The sequence below is a fragment of the Mytilus galloprovincialis genome, chromosome 10 (genome assembly GCF_965363235.1).
Source record: "Mytilus galloprovincialis chromosome 10, xbMytGall1.hap1.1, whole genome shotgun sequence".
Lineage (NCBI taxonomy): Eukaryota > Metazoa > Mollusca > Bivalvia > Mytilida > Mytilidae > Mytilus > Mytilus galloprovincialis.
In genome coordinates this window covers 13040875-13056223 of record NC_134847.1, presented here as the reverse complement: position 1 = coordinate 13056223, position 15349 = coordinate 13040875, and the positions used below count along the sequence as shown (strand labels likewise).

General features: G+C 32.4%; 1 protein-coding gene across 1 annotated transcript; it reads right to left on the bottom strand.

Annotated features, from left to right (window-relative positions):
• Positions 1-10430: 10430 nt before the first annotated feature.
• On the bottom strand, positions 10431-12993 carry LOC143049874 (neuropeptide CCHamide-2 receptor-like). Its single transcript, XM_076223635.1, has one exon. The coding sequence runs from the start codon at positions 12389-12391 to the stop codon at positions 11276-11278; it is 1116 nt and encodes a 371-aa protein (XP_076079750.1). The 5' UTR covers positions 12392-12993; the 3' UTR covers positions 10431-11275.
• Between the last annotated feature and the right edge of the window lie 2356 nt (positions 12994-15349).

Genomic DNA, 15349 nt, shown 5'->3' with positions numbered 1-15349 from the left:
TACTTCTAGTTTAATAATATCCTGAACAATGACGTTCACTAAGACGCTTGATGAACGTTTATAGCGCAGGGATACAGGCGATCCCCTCTATCTGGTAAATGACGTCATAAACGCGCATAATTGACGAGTTTCTTCCGGTGACGAATGAACTCGAAAGTGGTCTATTCTTAAATGAAAGTAACAAATTAAATTCCAAAATGCAATCGCAATATTTGATAATAGCCTGAAAAGGGAAGATGCTGTTAAAATGGATACTATAAAATATTCTGTGAATCTGAAGCTATGTATAAATAAGCATTTTTCAATACAACAATAATGGAGAACTAGACGGCCACTATAACCTTTGTCTTTGATAAAAGTTTGATGCGACTCGTGATATCCGTATCTTTGTTGCAAAAGTTCGTAAAGTCTGAAAACTTAAACAAACCAATCGGACTTTATATCATCGAAAGCAAAATATAGATATTAGCACTTATAATGATCTTTGAATATTGTTTTTATTGGTATAAATATTGATTTTGTCATCAATAAATTATAACACAATTAAACATTACTGCCTCACTCATATGTACATTCGCGGTCCTAAAGTCTGTCCTTATCTTTATTATAACATTGCATAAGGTCATGTATTTCCTGGACTATTAAAAACGTTTTTACAGTAAATCCATGGGCCCGAACTGAAAGATATTTAAGTCATGGTACATGATTTTTTAATCGGGGTGGTTCGATTTGACCTTGTTTTCAGTGAATGCGAGAACTCTCATGTCTGTATTATATAGTTGTTTTTGTGTTGTTGTAATTCTTTTTAGTGTCTGTACACTTTGTTTTGATTTTTCGACTGATTATTGTAGGTTCTTCTTATATTGTGTTTTTGCAACACTTCCCAAGTTTGGAAGTTGCAACAATATGCCGCAAGGTTGGGATTAAGGTTTGAGGTCACAGGCATGTTCAATCCCACCATCATGTGTCTGTCCAAAGCCAGGGGCCTCTAATTCATAGGATGTCGTTTGTTGCCGTACAATGTATATCATATTTGTTTTTCATTAATTTTGTTTTTTTTAATATATCATGCCACTATTTTTTTTTTATTTGAATGCTTTTCATTTGTTATTTCGAAGCCTACTGCAGCTTAGTATTCTGTAGTAGTGTTGTTCATAGTTGATGTTTGCTAACCTTCGACGTCATTTAGTCTCTGGTGGATATTTATCTCATTGCCAATCATACCACATCTTCGTTTCTTTTTATTTTATTTCGAAGTATACAGTCACGTAATTGAGGTAATTAAAAAAAACTAAAATGTAAACACTCATACATGATATATTATAATTCCGTGCTCTGGCGTGGAACCAACTGTTAATTATTTTGGTATTTGAAGTGACTGCTATAATAGAATTAATGTTGTTTTGGTCTTTGTGTGGAATTTTTATTACTTTTTTCATTTCAGAATAGATCAGAATAGTTGCTGTTTTAAATTTTAGCTCATTTATTATTGCAACTTCTTTCGTTAGTGGTAATAATTTGTCTAATTATTTGTAAAATTATGATTACATGTATTGCAACTGAACATGTCATATAATTTAGCTACAGTTGTATGAAAAATAAACAGGCAAACCAACTCTCTAATACGTGCATTTGGCTTGCAACTTTTCTCTGAAAAAGAGATTACTTCAAAGTCATTGATTTTGCAATACTGCTGTGTCAGCAGTTTGATGCGTCTTCTAATTTTTTTGTTTCTTGTTTGCGATTGGTTTCTCTGATCCTAATGTGACGCTTTTCAATTTCTATAGAAATTGTTATTAAAATTTTATGATAAAAAATAACGTTGATGTCCCTTGGCTAATATTTTAATAAAGCTCAACCAAGAATTTAGAGTAATTATTTTCCATTGCAATTATTTCTTTAATTGTTATCATTAGCATTTCCATAGAAACAGCCTCATTTGTTGCATTTTGGTTTATTTTGTGCATGCAGTATAGATATTAAGTTGTCTTATGGAAATTGAAAAACATGATAAAGTACAAAGAACTTAATTATTCAAACAGATAATTTTTTTCACTAAACAGTAAAAGAACATTTCGTCAAATAAGTATATGATTTAAAATCTTTATTTATTTCAAACACAACTAAGGAACACCACTTTTTAATCTGGAACCCTGTTCTATATCATTAATTTCCGTATGGTTTTCTTTTGTAAGAGCAAATTTTTTTTTCACCAAAGATCAGCGGCAAAAATACCCCTAACGGCATCATTTATTCGAACCGATGCCCTAGTTTAGTGTTTGTCTTGACTTTGATACAAAACAAATTAAATGAAAATTTTGTAAGAGATACAGATATTTTGAGATTGAATTTTAACTAAGTACACGAAAAGGAGACAGTGCATATTTTTACACTTTTTTTAATTTTTGGTGCCCTTTAAAGTTTACTGTTCGGTGTGAGCCAAGCCTCCGTGTTCAAGACCGTACTTCGACCTATAATAATTTACTATAATTATAAATTGTGACTTCGTGTTGGATGGAGAATTGTCTCATTAACACTCATACCCCATCTTATCTCATATCTATGTAGACCAAGGGGAAATCAAATAGAATTGAGATTGGTAATGGGGAATGAGTCAAAGAGACAACAACCCGACAATGGAACATACAACTCCAGAAGGTCAACAGGAGGTCTTCAATGCAGCGAGACATTCCCGCACCCGGAGGCGTCTTTCAGCTTGCCCCTAAATAAATATAAACTAGAAACCACCCGCGAAATTGCGGGCATCAGAGCGTGGTTGAAAGTGTGTTAAGTCTTGTAGGAATGACTGGAGAATTACAGAAAATGTATCATAAGTCATAGGTACTTTTGGATAGGACCAGAGGCGGATTCAGAGGGTTTTTTAGGGGAACCGCCCCCCTTTGTGGAAAAGTTTTGGTTGATTATATAGGGAATCACTGAAGGTTGACTGGAGCGCACCCCTCTTAGGCTGTTAGTGGGCCCCCTTATGAAATTTTCTGTATCTGACACTGAGTACAATTCTTTTTCTAGCCCGGCTCCTTTTTTTCAAAAAAATCCAATTTTTGGTTTTCTTTACATTTCAATAAAACATGAATAATGTTAGCTTTTATCTGTAAATTCTCTATAATATATTAAACTCTGTGACTTGAACTTGAAAATGATAGCAAATATCAAATACACTCTATGCATAGTATGTATGTCAAAGTATACAGAAAAACGCAAACCGGAAATCAAGTCTGACTTAAAATTACTTCCAATGACGGAACCAATATCTGGACGCTTTAATTTTCCTTTTTCTCCCAAAATAACCCAAAGTGTATAATCATAAGAACAGATGACAAATGCGACTATGCATGGTACCTATAGGACACAGAGGCATGACGATTAATTTATTGTGGAAGGAAAAGAAGCGACACTCAAAATGAGGTGTTCTCGTTTAATAGTAAAGATACTAGTTCAGTGATAATGAACGCCATACTAAACTCCAAACTGTACACAAGAAATTACAAATAATACAAGACTAAAAAAGGCCAGTCTCCTGACTTGGGACAGGCGCATACATGAGGCGGGATTAAACATGTCTATGAGATCTCAACCCTCCCCCTTATGTCTCTAGCCAATGTAGAAAAGTAAACGCATAACAATACGCACAATATAATTCAGTTTAAGAGAAGTCCGAGTCTAATGTCAGGAAATGTAATAAAAGAAAATAAACAAAATGACAATTATACATAAATAACAACAGACTACTAGCGGTTAACTGACATGCCAGCTCTAGACTTCAATTAAACTTATTGAAAGATTATGTCGTCATCATATGAATATCAGGCACAATCCCTCCCGTTAGGGGTTTAGTATCATACCATCATAACATATATGAGAAGAACATAACCCGTTCCATGCCAACAACTGGTTTTTAAATAAATGTGTTTAGTGCCGATACAAAGACTATCTTATAAGGGAAAACAGTCAACACCACGGCTTAAACAACAGACCAAAAAACACAACACAAAATATCTAAAAATTGAGCAACTGGAACTCCACATAATTATCGTGGTTGAATTCTCGGAAGCAGTTTCTTGTCCAGTAGTGACACCCATCGTGTTGATTCTTTTATATACAATGAGTCGTACGGTGACCAAGACATACTCCTATTATGTAAAAATGCCATACGATGACCAAGACATACTCCTATTATGTATAAATGCCATACGATGACCAAGACATACTCCAATTATGTATAAATGCCATACGATGACCAAGACATACTCCTATTATGTATAAATGCCATACGATGACCAAGACATACTCCAATTATGTATAAATGCCATATGAGAAGAAACTGTTTAAAACAAACTCATATTCTAAGAAATTGTGATTCATGACGACAAAGTCACTAGTGTAGCGTTACCGTTCAAAGCGTGTTTATATGATTGTTTCTGCAAAGCCTGTCTTAGTTGTGTTCTCTCGAATGTTTATAAAACGTTATATGCCTTCCAACCTTTTGATTCTTAGCATTTCCGGATGAAGGTAATTCCAGAAACACATATTGTCTGCACGGATAACATTTCATTTGTAACAGACAAAACCGCTATGTTGATAGAACTGCATGTAGTACACTAAAGTTGAAATGTGAAATATAAAAAAGAATTGTTACTTAAGTTTAAATTCATATTTTGAGATTTTTAGCATTTGTAATCATTTGTTTTGAAGCCAGATTAAATATTTATCCTTCCAATATTTAGATTTTAATATCGCGCATATGATGAATCTCTAGCAGGTAAACCCTTTGCTAATAGTAGTCAGCAGTAGTGAACGTTTTTCCGAGAAAAAAAAGTTAATTAAAAAAATATTTAGTTTTACCCACAAAATTGTATATTACAAGTTTCAGGTTTGAGTGGGCTTGTTTTAATTAAAGAACTGAATTTAAACTTCAGATATACATTTCGTTAATCGCGCATTGCTATAAACTTACGTGTGCTTCATGTAATTGAAAAAGTTTGGCATAAACTTCAAAAATGTGTTATGTAGGAGGCCGTGTAATACGAAAATAAAATCAATTTTATTGTCATTAAAGTTAACACTTACAGTGTGTTTGTGGCAATACAAATTAATAACAAACAATAAACAGCAAAAATAGCAAACGCCATAATTTTTTTAATGCGATACTTGTAACAGCTGTCTTTTTTTCTTCTAAAAACTGTCGATTTATGTACATCTTAGTATTATTTTAACTTTTAGTTTCTTGTGTATAATTTGGAGTTTAGTATGGTGTTCATTATCACTGAACCAGGATATATTTGTTTAGGGGCCAGCTGAAGGACGCCTCCGGGTGCGAGAATTTCTCGTTGCATTGAAGACCTGTTGGTGACCTTCTGCTGTTGTCTGCTCTATGGTCGGGTTGTTGTCTCTTTGGCACAGTCCCCATTTCCATTCTCAATTTTATGTTAAAAATAGATTAGTTTGTCCTCACTTTCATTTGGTAATTTTGCTTTTATTAAACAGTTTTAAATCATTTTGTATATTTTGTGGTGTAAAAACTTTATTTGCAATGTCAGTGTTAAAGTTTGTAGTTTTTGTTTACTAACGAGTATATAAATAGATTTGCACTATGGGGTACATTATGTACATGTTCAGGACCATATGAGTATTTTACTCGTTTGGTTATCAACGGGCAGGACTATATGAGTATTTAGACCATATAGGTAATTTTTTTTTAAATTTGCAATAGAAACGTTTAAATAATACAATAAACTTTATCTTTAGAATAAGGATGTTTGCATAAAAATGTATCAATTTTACAATTCAAAGGCTACATAAACATGAAATATAGATGCAACATCAGTTGATCTTAGTTTTATCGCTATATATTGTACTCTTGTATGTATGCCTTAAGAATACAATTTACTTCCACACGGTACCATAGCTTTTCTGCATTTGCATGTCTTGGTTGCGAACGAACCTTTTCAGTAACACCATTAAGATTGAAGCTATAGATCTTAAATATCGTAACAAGACTGCAGTACACCATACTCACAGATCGAATTAAATAAACTATGGTCCTTGCCGGTGATGTCATCGACTTTATTCAACAACATTAAGGCCTAAGAACCATTCAAGGTAAGGGGAGATTCTGCAAACTTAATATTTCAGTTAGATGTGACTAACGTATAATGTTAAATGATTTTTTGTCGTTGCATATGGCAAGCCGTTATCGTCAAAACTATGTTTAAACAATTTTTCGAAAAAATTACACACTGAGAATTACAACAAGGCACAGTGAGATTTAAAAACTTCAAAACACACACTGAGAATTAAAAATTACACACTGAGAATTAAAAATTACACACTGAGATTTCATAAAGACGCACTGAGATTACAAAAATGAAAAACACACACTGAGAATTGAAAATTACACACTGAGAATTGAAAATTACACACTGAGATTTCAAAAAGACACACTGAGAATAAATGAACTGAAAACACACACTGAAAATTTGATATTACACACTAAGAATTTAAAATTACACACTGAGATTTGTGCGCACTTTTTGTGCGCACATATCTAATTAGCATACTTAATCTGAATCTATTACAAGCTTAAAACAACTAGGGGACAGAACTCGTTAGTCCCTCGATTTGGTTCCAAATTATTTATAAAAAAAAAAAATACAAATACAAGAACAAGAACAAGAAAAATACCCATTTACTCTTATTACAAAATATAACTAAATGGTGAAAAACTTTATTAAAATTATAAGAAAACATTGGAACAATCTGCAAAAAAAAACAAAGAATGCAAAATTTTTACTCAAGTTATAAAAAAGAAGATGTGGTATGATTGCTAATGAGACAACTGTCCACAAGAGACCAAAATGACACAGACATTAACAACTATAGGTCACCGTACGGCCTTGACTATTACAGCATTTAAACGTAACAAAAATATAAAGATTATCTTACGAAATCAGGGTAACAGTTGGAAGACTTATGAAAAGGGACCCATGCTTAAACGGTTTTAAGTAAAAAAAAAAATGCCGATACACTGTTGGTAATGATTTGAATTACAGGCAACAAACTTATGAATATGAGCGATGTTAAGTCTTGAAATTTATAACGAATGATGGTTGAAGGATAATGGGGGAAGGGGGGGGGGGGGGCTCTATAATGACAAGCGTTCTTGAGATCAAGATATTAATCTTTTAAATTATTCCATCTCATGAATGTTAATTAGTAATTTGCATATTAATCTCAGTATGTAATTAACAGTTCTCAGTGTGTGTGTTTTTCAATTTATTTGATCTCAGTGTGTCTTTTTATAATCTCAGTGTGTAATTTTGAATTCTCAGTGTGTGTTTTTTATTTTTTTAAATCTAGTGTGTAATTTCGATTTCTCAGTGTGTTATTTTAGGTTTTTAAATCTCAGTGTGTATATTTTTCGAAAAAAGGTTTAAACATAGTTTTGACGAGAACGGCTTGCCATAGTTGCATGCGCGGTTTAAAAATGCTTCGTGTCCTAAATACAAATCAAATTTGTGCTGTGTTCAGAAAAATGTACAGGAAAAATTAAATATCAAACTCATCTTGACGTTTTAAATCTCATTTCCAATTAAAACACCAATATCATAATTATTTCAATTCATAATTAGTATAGTTATAATTTTATTTTGAAAATCAAGTCAAACTATTAGTTTTATACTAAATTCAAACGCACAAATTATACCGAATGTCATTTGTCTTACTGAAAATACAATAAATGAGAAAGTATAAAGCAATTTGTGAAAAACAAATTCAATGAATCAAATTAGAGGCAATATTGCAACTCGATCAAATAAAGATAGACTAAGTATTAATAACGAACTGAGCCACGTTTTGCATGCGCCTGTCCCAAGTCAGGAGCATATAGTTTAGTGGTTGTCTTTGGTTTATGTCTGTCAATTTGTTTTGTTTTTTGTAAATATTCTGTTTTAAATGAGACCGTTAGTTTTGTCAATGGAATTGTTTCGTATTTTACAAGACAGGTCCTTTTATAGCCGACTATACGGTATGGTTTTGTCTCATTGTTGATAGCCGTATTGCTGCCAATAACTTTTCGCGTTCACTTCATTTGAACTTTGGAGGAATTATGTACTTGTCTCATTGGCAACCCTAACACGTCTCCTTATTTTTACATTGATCTTAAAAGAATTTTAATATATAACTGTCTTGAGTGCTCTTGCATCAGCTTAGATGTTTGGCTAGCCATAAAATCAGGTCCAATCCACATTTTTCATAAAATGTCCTGTACCAAGTGAGGAATATGGCCGTTGTTATCTAATAGTCCGTTTCTATGTATGTTAAAAACTTTGTGTTTCTTTTTGTAGCAGTTCAGTTTTTCCATTGTTCCGCGGTTTTTTTTCGTCTTATAGTTAATGTTTTTCACTCAGTTTTGGTTTGTAAGGTCACAGCGCCGCTTTAAATGTTAAAGTTTGACTCGGACAGTTTTTAAATGTTTCTTGAAAATCATTTACTTTTTTCGGTTTTCAATATGAAAAATATAAGAGGCAAACTATACCAAATGGACGTTTAACTCATAAGTCGAAAATAAACTAACACCACCATGGCTAGAAAAAGAAAAGGATCAAAAGACAATCAACAGCATACAAAACACAACATAGAAAAATAAATACCCCAAGCATAACGAACTCTATAAAAAAACTGGGTGATCTCATGTTCTCCGGAGGGTAAGAAGTTCTTGCTCCAAATGTGTCAACCGTTACATATTTGGGGCATTTTTACAATTTGGTGTCGATAATACCCAGTGAAAGTTATAAAGAGGGCCGTGGTGTAGTGGTTAGTGCATCTGACTACAAACACAAAGGTTACTGGTTCGATCCCCTGCTCCGGGAAGATAGTTTCAAGGACTGTTATTTCGGCTCTCCCTTGACACCATTTGCGAGTAATATCTCTTGCACGTAAAAGACACCCTTGTAGTTTTCGAAAAAGAGCAGGCTAATGCCGCTACAAGGCAGCAATTGCCCTCGCAAAGTGAAAAGGGTAAACATAAGTTGCAATAACTTGTTTCCCAATCAACTATAAATAAATATGTTTAAACTAAAGTTATTCGATAAAACACGTAGTGTCCTCCCGGAAATGATATTAACATATTGAGATGTGTTTCCTTCTATTATAGGAAATAATGCTGTTATATTAATCCGATAGCAGATTAATGCGCACAATTATTTCAAGTTTGTACTTATGTAGAGGAGGGACGGATATAATACCTAAAGGAAGTAAAAAAAAAATGACAGTTATGATACCTTTGGAAAAAAAAGAAAAAAATACCAAATTAAAGAAAACCAATAATCTTCAAAACACAATATAGAAAACTCAAAACTGAGCCATACGAACGCCGCCCAAAATCGGTGTGATCTAAGGTGCCCCGGAAGAGTAAGCAGACTCAGCGTCACTGTTGGCACTCGTCGTGTTAATAATGTATGCGTAACTTCAAATTGAAAATTTAAATACGTTGTAAACGAATATTTTTTCAAAGTTTTCAATTGAATTACTTCGTGAAATTTGAACAATTTACTAAATCAAACATATTTTCTGTTCTTTTTCTACACATTTTTACAGTTGGAAAATTTCTACCTTTTACAATACCATTTTTGTTTTTCCGATAGCACCAAACGTAAATATGCTGTTATAATTGTGACTGCATGTGTGTGGTTTTCGTTTGGGGGAATGTACGTGTGTATAGTTCCAGTTACCCCTTTAATTCGTGTTCTTAGTGCATTTTTTGTGTTTTTGTATGACGTTGTGAATCTGTAGCCTGGTACAAATACGATTCGAATAACTATCACATAATTAAGATACGTGATGCCAATTTTCTTTAACTCCATTTCCGATGTCGTCAGCCATATTTAGAAAATAGAAATCAAAACAGCAAACATCTAATTTGCATTTTTAAAATTAAACATCCTAATGAATAAACTTTGAAAATTTACTTATGAATAAACGTTTGGTTTTTTTTTTTTTTTTTGGTTTTTTTTTTTTTTATTCTTGGACATTAAAATAAAATGCAACGTTACGAACATTCAAGTTGGTACACACAGTACACATTTTAGATAATTAAAACCAAAAACTTCAAACATTGAAACTACCCATATTCTATAAATCTGAAACAAAATGGAGTGCCATTTTTACAAGTTTTCGAAGTAATTATTTAAATAATTAATGCTGATTCAGATTTTTTAATGTTAATAATTTTAAATGTCCGTCCATTGAGCTATGTGTAAGAATAAAAAGTTAAACGTAGAATAATTGGCTGCAAAGCAAACTGGTACCCTTTTCAAATTCAAAACTGACAAATGTTTGGCGTTGCTCCCTAATACTGTAATTCTATGTCTGTAACGGTAAATTCAAATTTAGAAGAATAAAAAAACACAAAATTATTGCTTGCTTTTAATCACAGAAATACACTCGAAATGTTACATAATGATTCATAATAACTGTCAATTAACAACTTAGTTATACAATCTTATTACTTGACGTGTAATACGTCTTCAAAATGGTGAATAATTGGAAGTTGTAAAAAACGTACAATTTATCGTAACTTTTAATAATCGGTATAATTTTTGCCAATAAAGATAGTTTTCAATTACTTTGATCACTTTCACGGACATCAGAGATTCCAACTTAATTAAATAACATGTTCATTTGATGAAGGAAATCAATTTCACAAGTCCAATGTATTTGACGTGTTTCCAAAACTACACCTTCGGCAAATGTTTTCTGTAAATTTAAATTGAATTAATTTATTTTTCAAATTGGGTTTTACATGTATAATTGGTTCTCATCAACATTAATCTTATGCATGTTATGCACAGCATAGAATTCTACAGTAAATTTATCACTCTCGAATGTAAGACATTTGAGGTTCTGCAAGGCGTATTACACAAAATGTTGCAATAGGCTTTAAGCATTCTAAGCCATGAAAAAAAACATCCAATGACGTGGGATTTTTTCATGTTGGGTTACAAACAATGAAATTGCCCAAACATTTTAAGATTACACCAAAAAGAAGCCTTTATTTATTTATTGGATCTTTTTGTACTAGTTTCAACAGTGACAATTCGATTTATTCTAACAATTCTGTGTCCAGCAACGAATCGGAATGTTAATGGATGTTTTTATACCCTTTGGTTCAATTTTACTTTTTACGAACCATAGAACGAAATAATAAATAATACACGAACTTTCTCCTTGGTTGATCCAACTTTAGTGTTTCATTTTTTCATATATTATCTGAATTCGATTTGACAATGGTCATAGAAGCGCTCCCGCGTCGGAACTCGTTCGTTCGATACCGAGTTCTTCTACAACAGCGGAATAAGTAGAACGTATAGTATTTCCGGAACTGTCTGCTTAGGCAAAAGAGGGCATACGGATTTACACATGAATATGCATACATCAAACATATACTCATAATCTTGAATATCATCCAAAAGTCAGTTATGCCACCGTCATCCCAAGCAAACCACATTACGTAAATATGCCTTGGTAACCAACAAAACACAAACATAGCAACTAACGAAAGAACGAATTTAGCAACTTTAACTCTATCCCTGACTTGACGCTGTTGTTGTCGATTCATGGAAGATCCGACTGTCGACTCACAAGGCATCTCTCGACTGCTTTTTACCAAGATCTTTGCCATGGAAACATAAAAACATCCTATAACTAATAATGGAATCACGAAAAGCAGAAGAAATCTTGATATGCCTCGAGCTTGTAAATACTTCCTTCCATGAATGCTCGGTGGCACCTCAAAACAAATTGCCACGCCGGGTCCTTCTATTAAAGTGTAACTCCAAGCATCTGATATAGCAATAAGTGCCGAGGTAATCCAAATGACTGCAACTATAATGGCGATTTTCAAACTCGGTTTCCCTTTGTGTTTATTCATAGGATGCACTATTGCAACGTATCTGTCCCAACTTAGGGCAGTTAGTGTAAATATAGAAACTCCTAGACACAATGATTGTAGATAAGCGTTCATTTTACATACGAACTCATTAAACGGGTACTTCTGACTTCCAAAAACAATTGTGAAGAAAGGTGCCGAAAATATCAGTAACAATAAATCTCCAACTGAAAGATTTACTATCAAAGCATTTGGAACAGTTCGCAAAGCCTTTTCCCGTAGGACGATGTAGACCAGGGATCCGTTCCCTGCAACACCAATAAACATGATCCATATAAAAACAATAGGAACAATGACTGTCATGAGCTGTTGGTCAACGACAGTGTCCATTGGCTGGTAGTCAGAAAAGTTTGTAGAATTGTGATAATGATAGTCAAATTGAGTACTTACTTGGTATAGCGCGTTTGAATTGTTATTCAGTTTCATTTTAATGTCATCCACTGTTTTTATTAATCTATTCAAAGTGTCACAACAATTTCTGTTTCAAATGCATATATAACCATGTGGTAGGAATTGTTTTTCTTAAATTATTCTCCGAAACTAAATTGTTAGTGTTTTCCTTTGCGATCTGGATATCATTTGTACTTGTATGTACTTCCAAACAGCAGAAGAAGCGTGTGTGGTACCAAATGAGAATCACAGACTTTTTGTTTGTTGAAAAATCAGTAAATCAAAATACTCCACTAATATGTGCACGTGGTATCGATATTTATGTCTTCGTTAAAAAATATTACTTTCTTTGATCTTCAAATATTATTGAACCACGTTTAATTCTATTCAGTGTCAAAAACAATATCCGTCCGTTTCCTTTAAAATCCGTTTTTTCCTGTATCATCGCATCTCAATTTATAATCTATGCAGAGAAGCGAACAATGTCTTTGTTGACTTGGTGTTTATTTATCCTTTAATGTCATATTATGTTGCTTTCTCCTATGCAACAGAAGATATAATGATTACTTTGATAGTTTTTCTAAGCTCAAACAGCGTACGTAGTAATTATGTTTGAACTGTTCTATTGGTTGCAGAGTTGGTAATTAGCCGAATTGAAACTTATTTTCTTGAAAGATACATACACGTCCTGTAAAAATCGACAAAAGGTTCTCCGATGTTTCCGTCTTAGTAAATTATTAAATCTCGTGCTCGTCAAATAGAAAATATTTACTGATCCACAAAAATAAGATGAGATGAAAGAATTCTAAACAAAAGATATTATCTTAAATAATCGGGATAAAAATATGCCTCACAGAAAAGATGAATAAATAAGGAGAAAAAAGAAAAAAAAGTATATGTAATTTTAGCCACAATGTCTCTTGTTCTAGCTGTAAAAAGAAAAGAAAAAAGAAAAATGTATGTGTAATGTTTAACATTTGTCTCTTTTTTTGGCAGTATAAATCTAATTAACGTGTACTTATTTTAATTAATAAACTACATTGTGATTTATGGAAACCATTAACTTGTAACTATGAGAATAGACATCGGACATCAAAAACATGAGAGAAAAACTATAAACAACTAAAAAACAAAGTGTTTTAATCAGGTTTGTTTTATTAAAACATAACAGGAAAACTGATCATAAAATTACTTTTGTGAAGGAAAAAAAAACTTTGCATCGAAAATTTTCTTTTGATTTCAGAAATTTGAATTTATGAGGTTTTTTTTTACTTTCAATTTATGTTTGTTCCTTCATAGCCGTAGATAAAACCGACGTCTTCTAAGCTAGAAATTATTAATTTCGTCTTTTGATAAAAAAAAAAAACAAGTCTTTTTGTTTATTTATCTTCAATTAAGAACATGATATGTTTTTTTTGTGTTTTTCTTTAACATTATATCCATTTGATAAGATGTAAAATATGTCCGCGTAGATGAATGAGCTTGCTAAACGGTGTCATGTTTTAAGTTTTTTTAGCGGTGGAAATTCAAATAAGGAATTATACTAGACCACTTTCGAGTTTGTTCGTCACCGGGAAAAATCGTCAAATATGCACACCTTTATGACGTCATTTACCATATAGAGGGGAAAGCATGTATACCTGCACTGTTAACAATTCAATTCAATTCAAATATTTATTGTCATATAAACTCTAAACAATAAGTTTGTGACAAATAATATAAACATATACAAAATACATTTAATAAACAAAACCATGAAAACGTTTATTCCGGCAGCGTCTTAGTGGTCGTCATTTTGCATGCAGGATAAACTAAAAATAATATTTGTTCCGTATGTACATAATCACAATTCCCTTATGATAGCAGTACTGAATATAAATTATGAGAATTTAATTTGCCGAACCAAATGTGCAATATGGCATTATAATTTTCTCCACCACTCGCTCAACAAAGAACGGAAGTGACGGCGCGCCTAAACGCACGAATGATATTCACTAAAACCAAAGTTTTTGACGGATTTGCAACGAACTCGAAAGTTGTCTGTTACACTACAATAGTATTATTGAATACAATCACCATTGGTAAAATAAGACAAACAAATACACATACAACAAAAATGCACAGTGCCACAGCTCCATGTGTGTCATTTTTTATAAAAAGTTTGGCAATATAAATGAATTATGGCTTATTTTTCTTCAGTAGGGCATATTTTATATCAGAACACCTATCGTTGCGAGTTTATGGCAATATTGTTAATTATTTATTCGAAATTGTTCAGGAAAAGACATCCGTAACTGAAAGCGCTTAATAACATTTTGATTCTATGTATTTCAATAAATTTTCAAATGGTTAAATATTTTTTTTCGATTCACTACTTTTTAAATTTTAGAAGTGTTTGTCAGTGTTTAAACTTGACCCTGAATTAACGGGCACTGTGAATGTAAAAAACACAGAAAAGTTGGAGATCCGTTTAACATATTTTGGTCTGGAACCTCAACTTTATGAACGTTATTTATGGAAAAAATATTTATGATTTCCAAGGATTTGCATGGTAAAATAACGACAAACGAGATCACGGCAAGTCTCGCAAGATCCCTATCAAAACGATCCCAGATATTCAAATCCAACTTGACTAATTCAATGAAAGTTGAAGGTATTTTTATACATTTTCCAGGAGTTTATTCTGACTTCATGTACACATTCTTAAAAAGAAAACGATTTTATATATTTTTAACCCTTATATTAGAGATTGAATACTAGTAAAACAATAAGAGATTTAAACACAACAATATCATAAAAGGACACTTAATTAGAGCAGTAATTAAACAATCATTTTTTTTTTGTAAATTCAATTTTACACGTCTATATCTACAACTGACTACAGTAAATGGAAATTTTTCACCGTAATAAACGTGTTACCATCACGAGTTGGTTGACCGTTATGGAATAACCGTTTCACAAATGATATCGGATATGTTCCATACGTCGTAACTA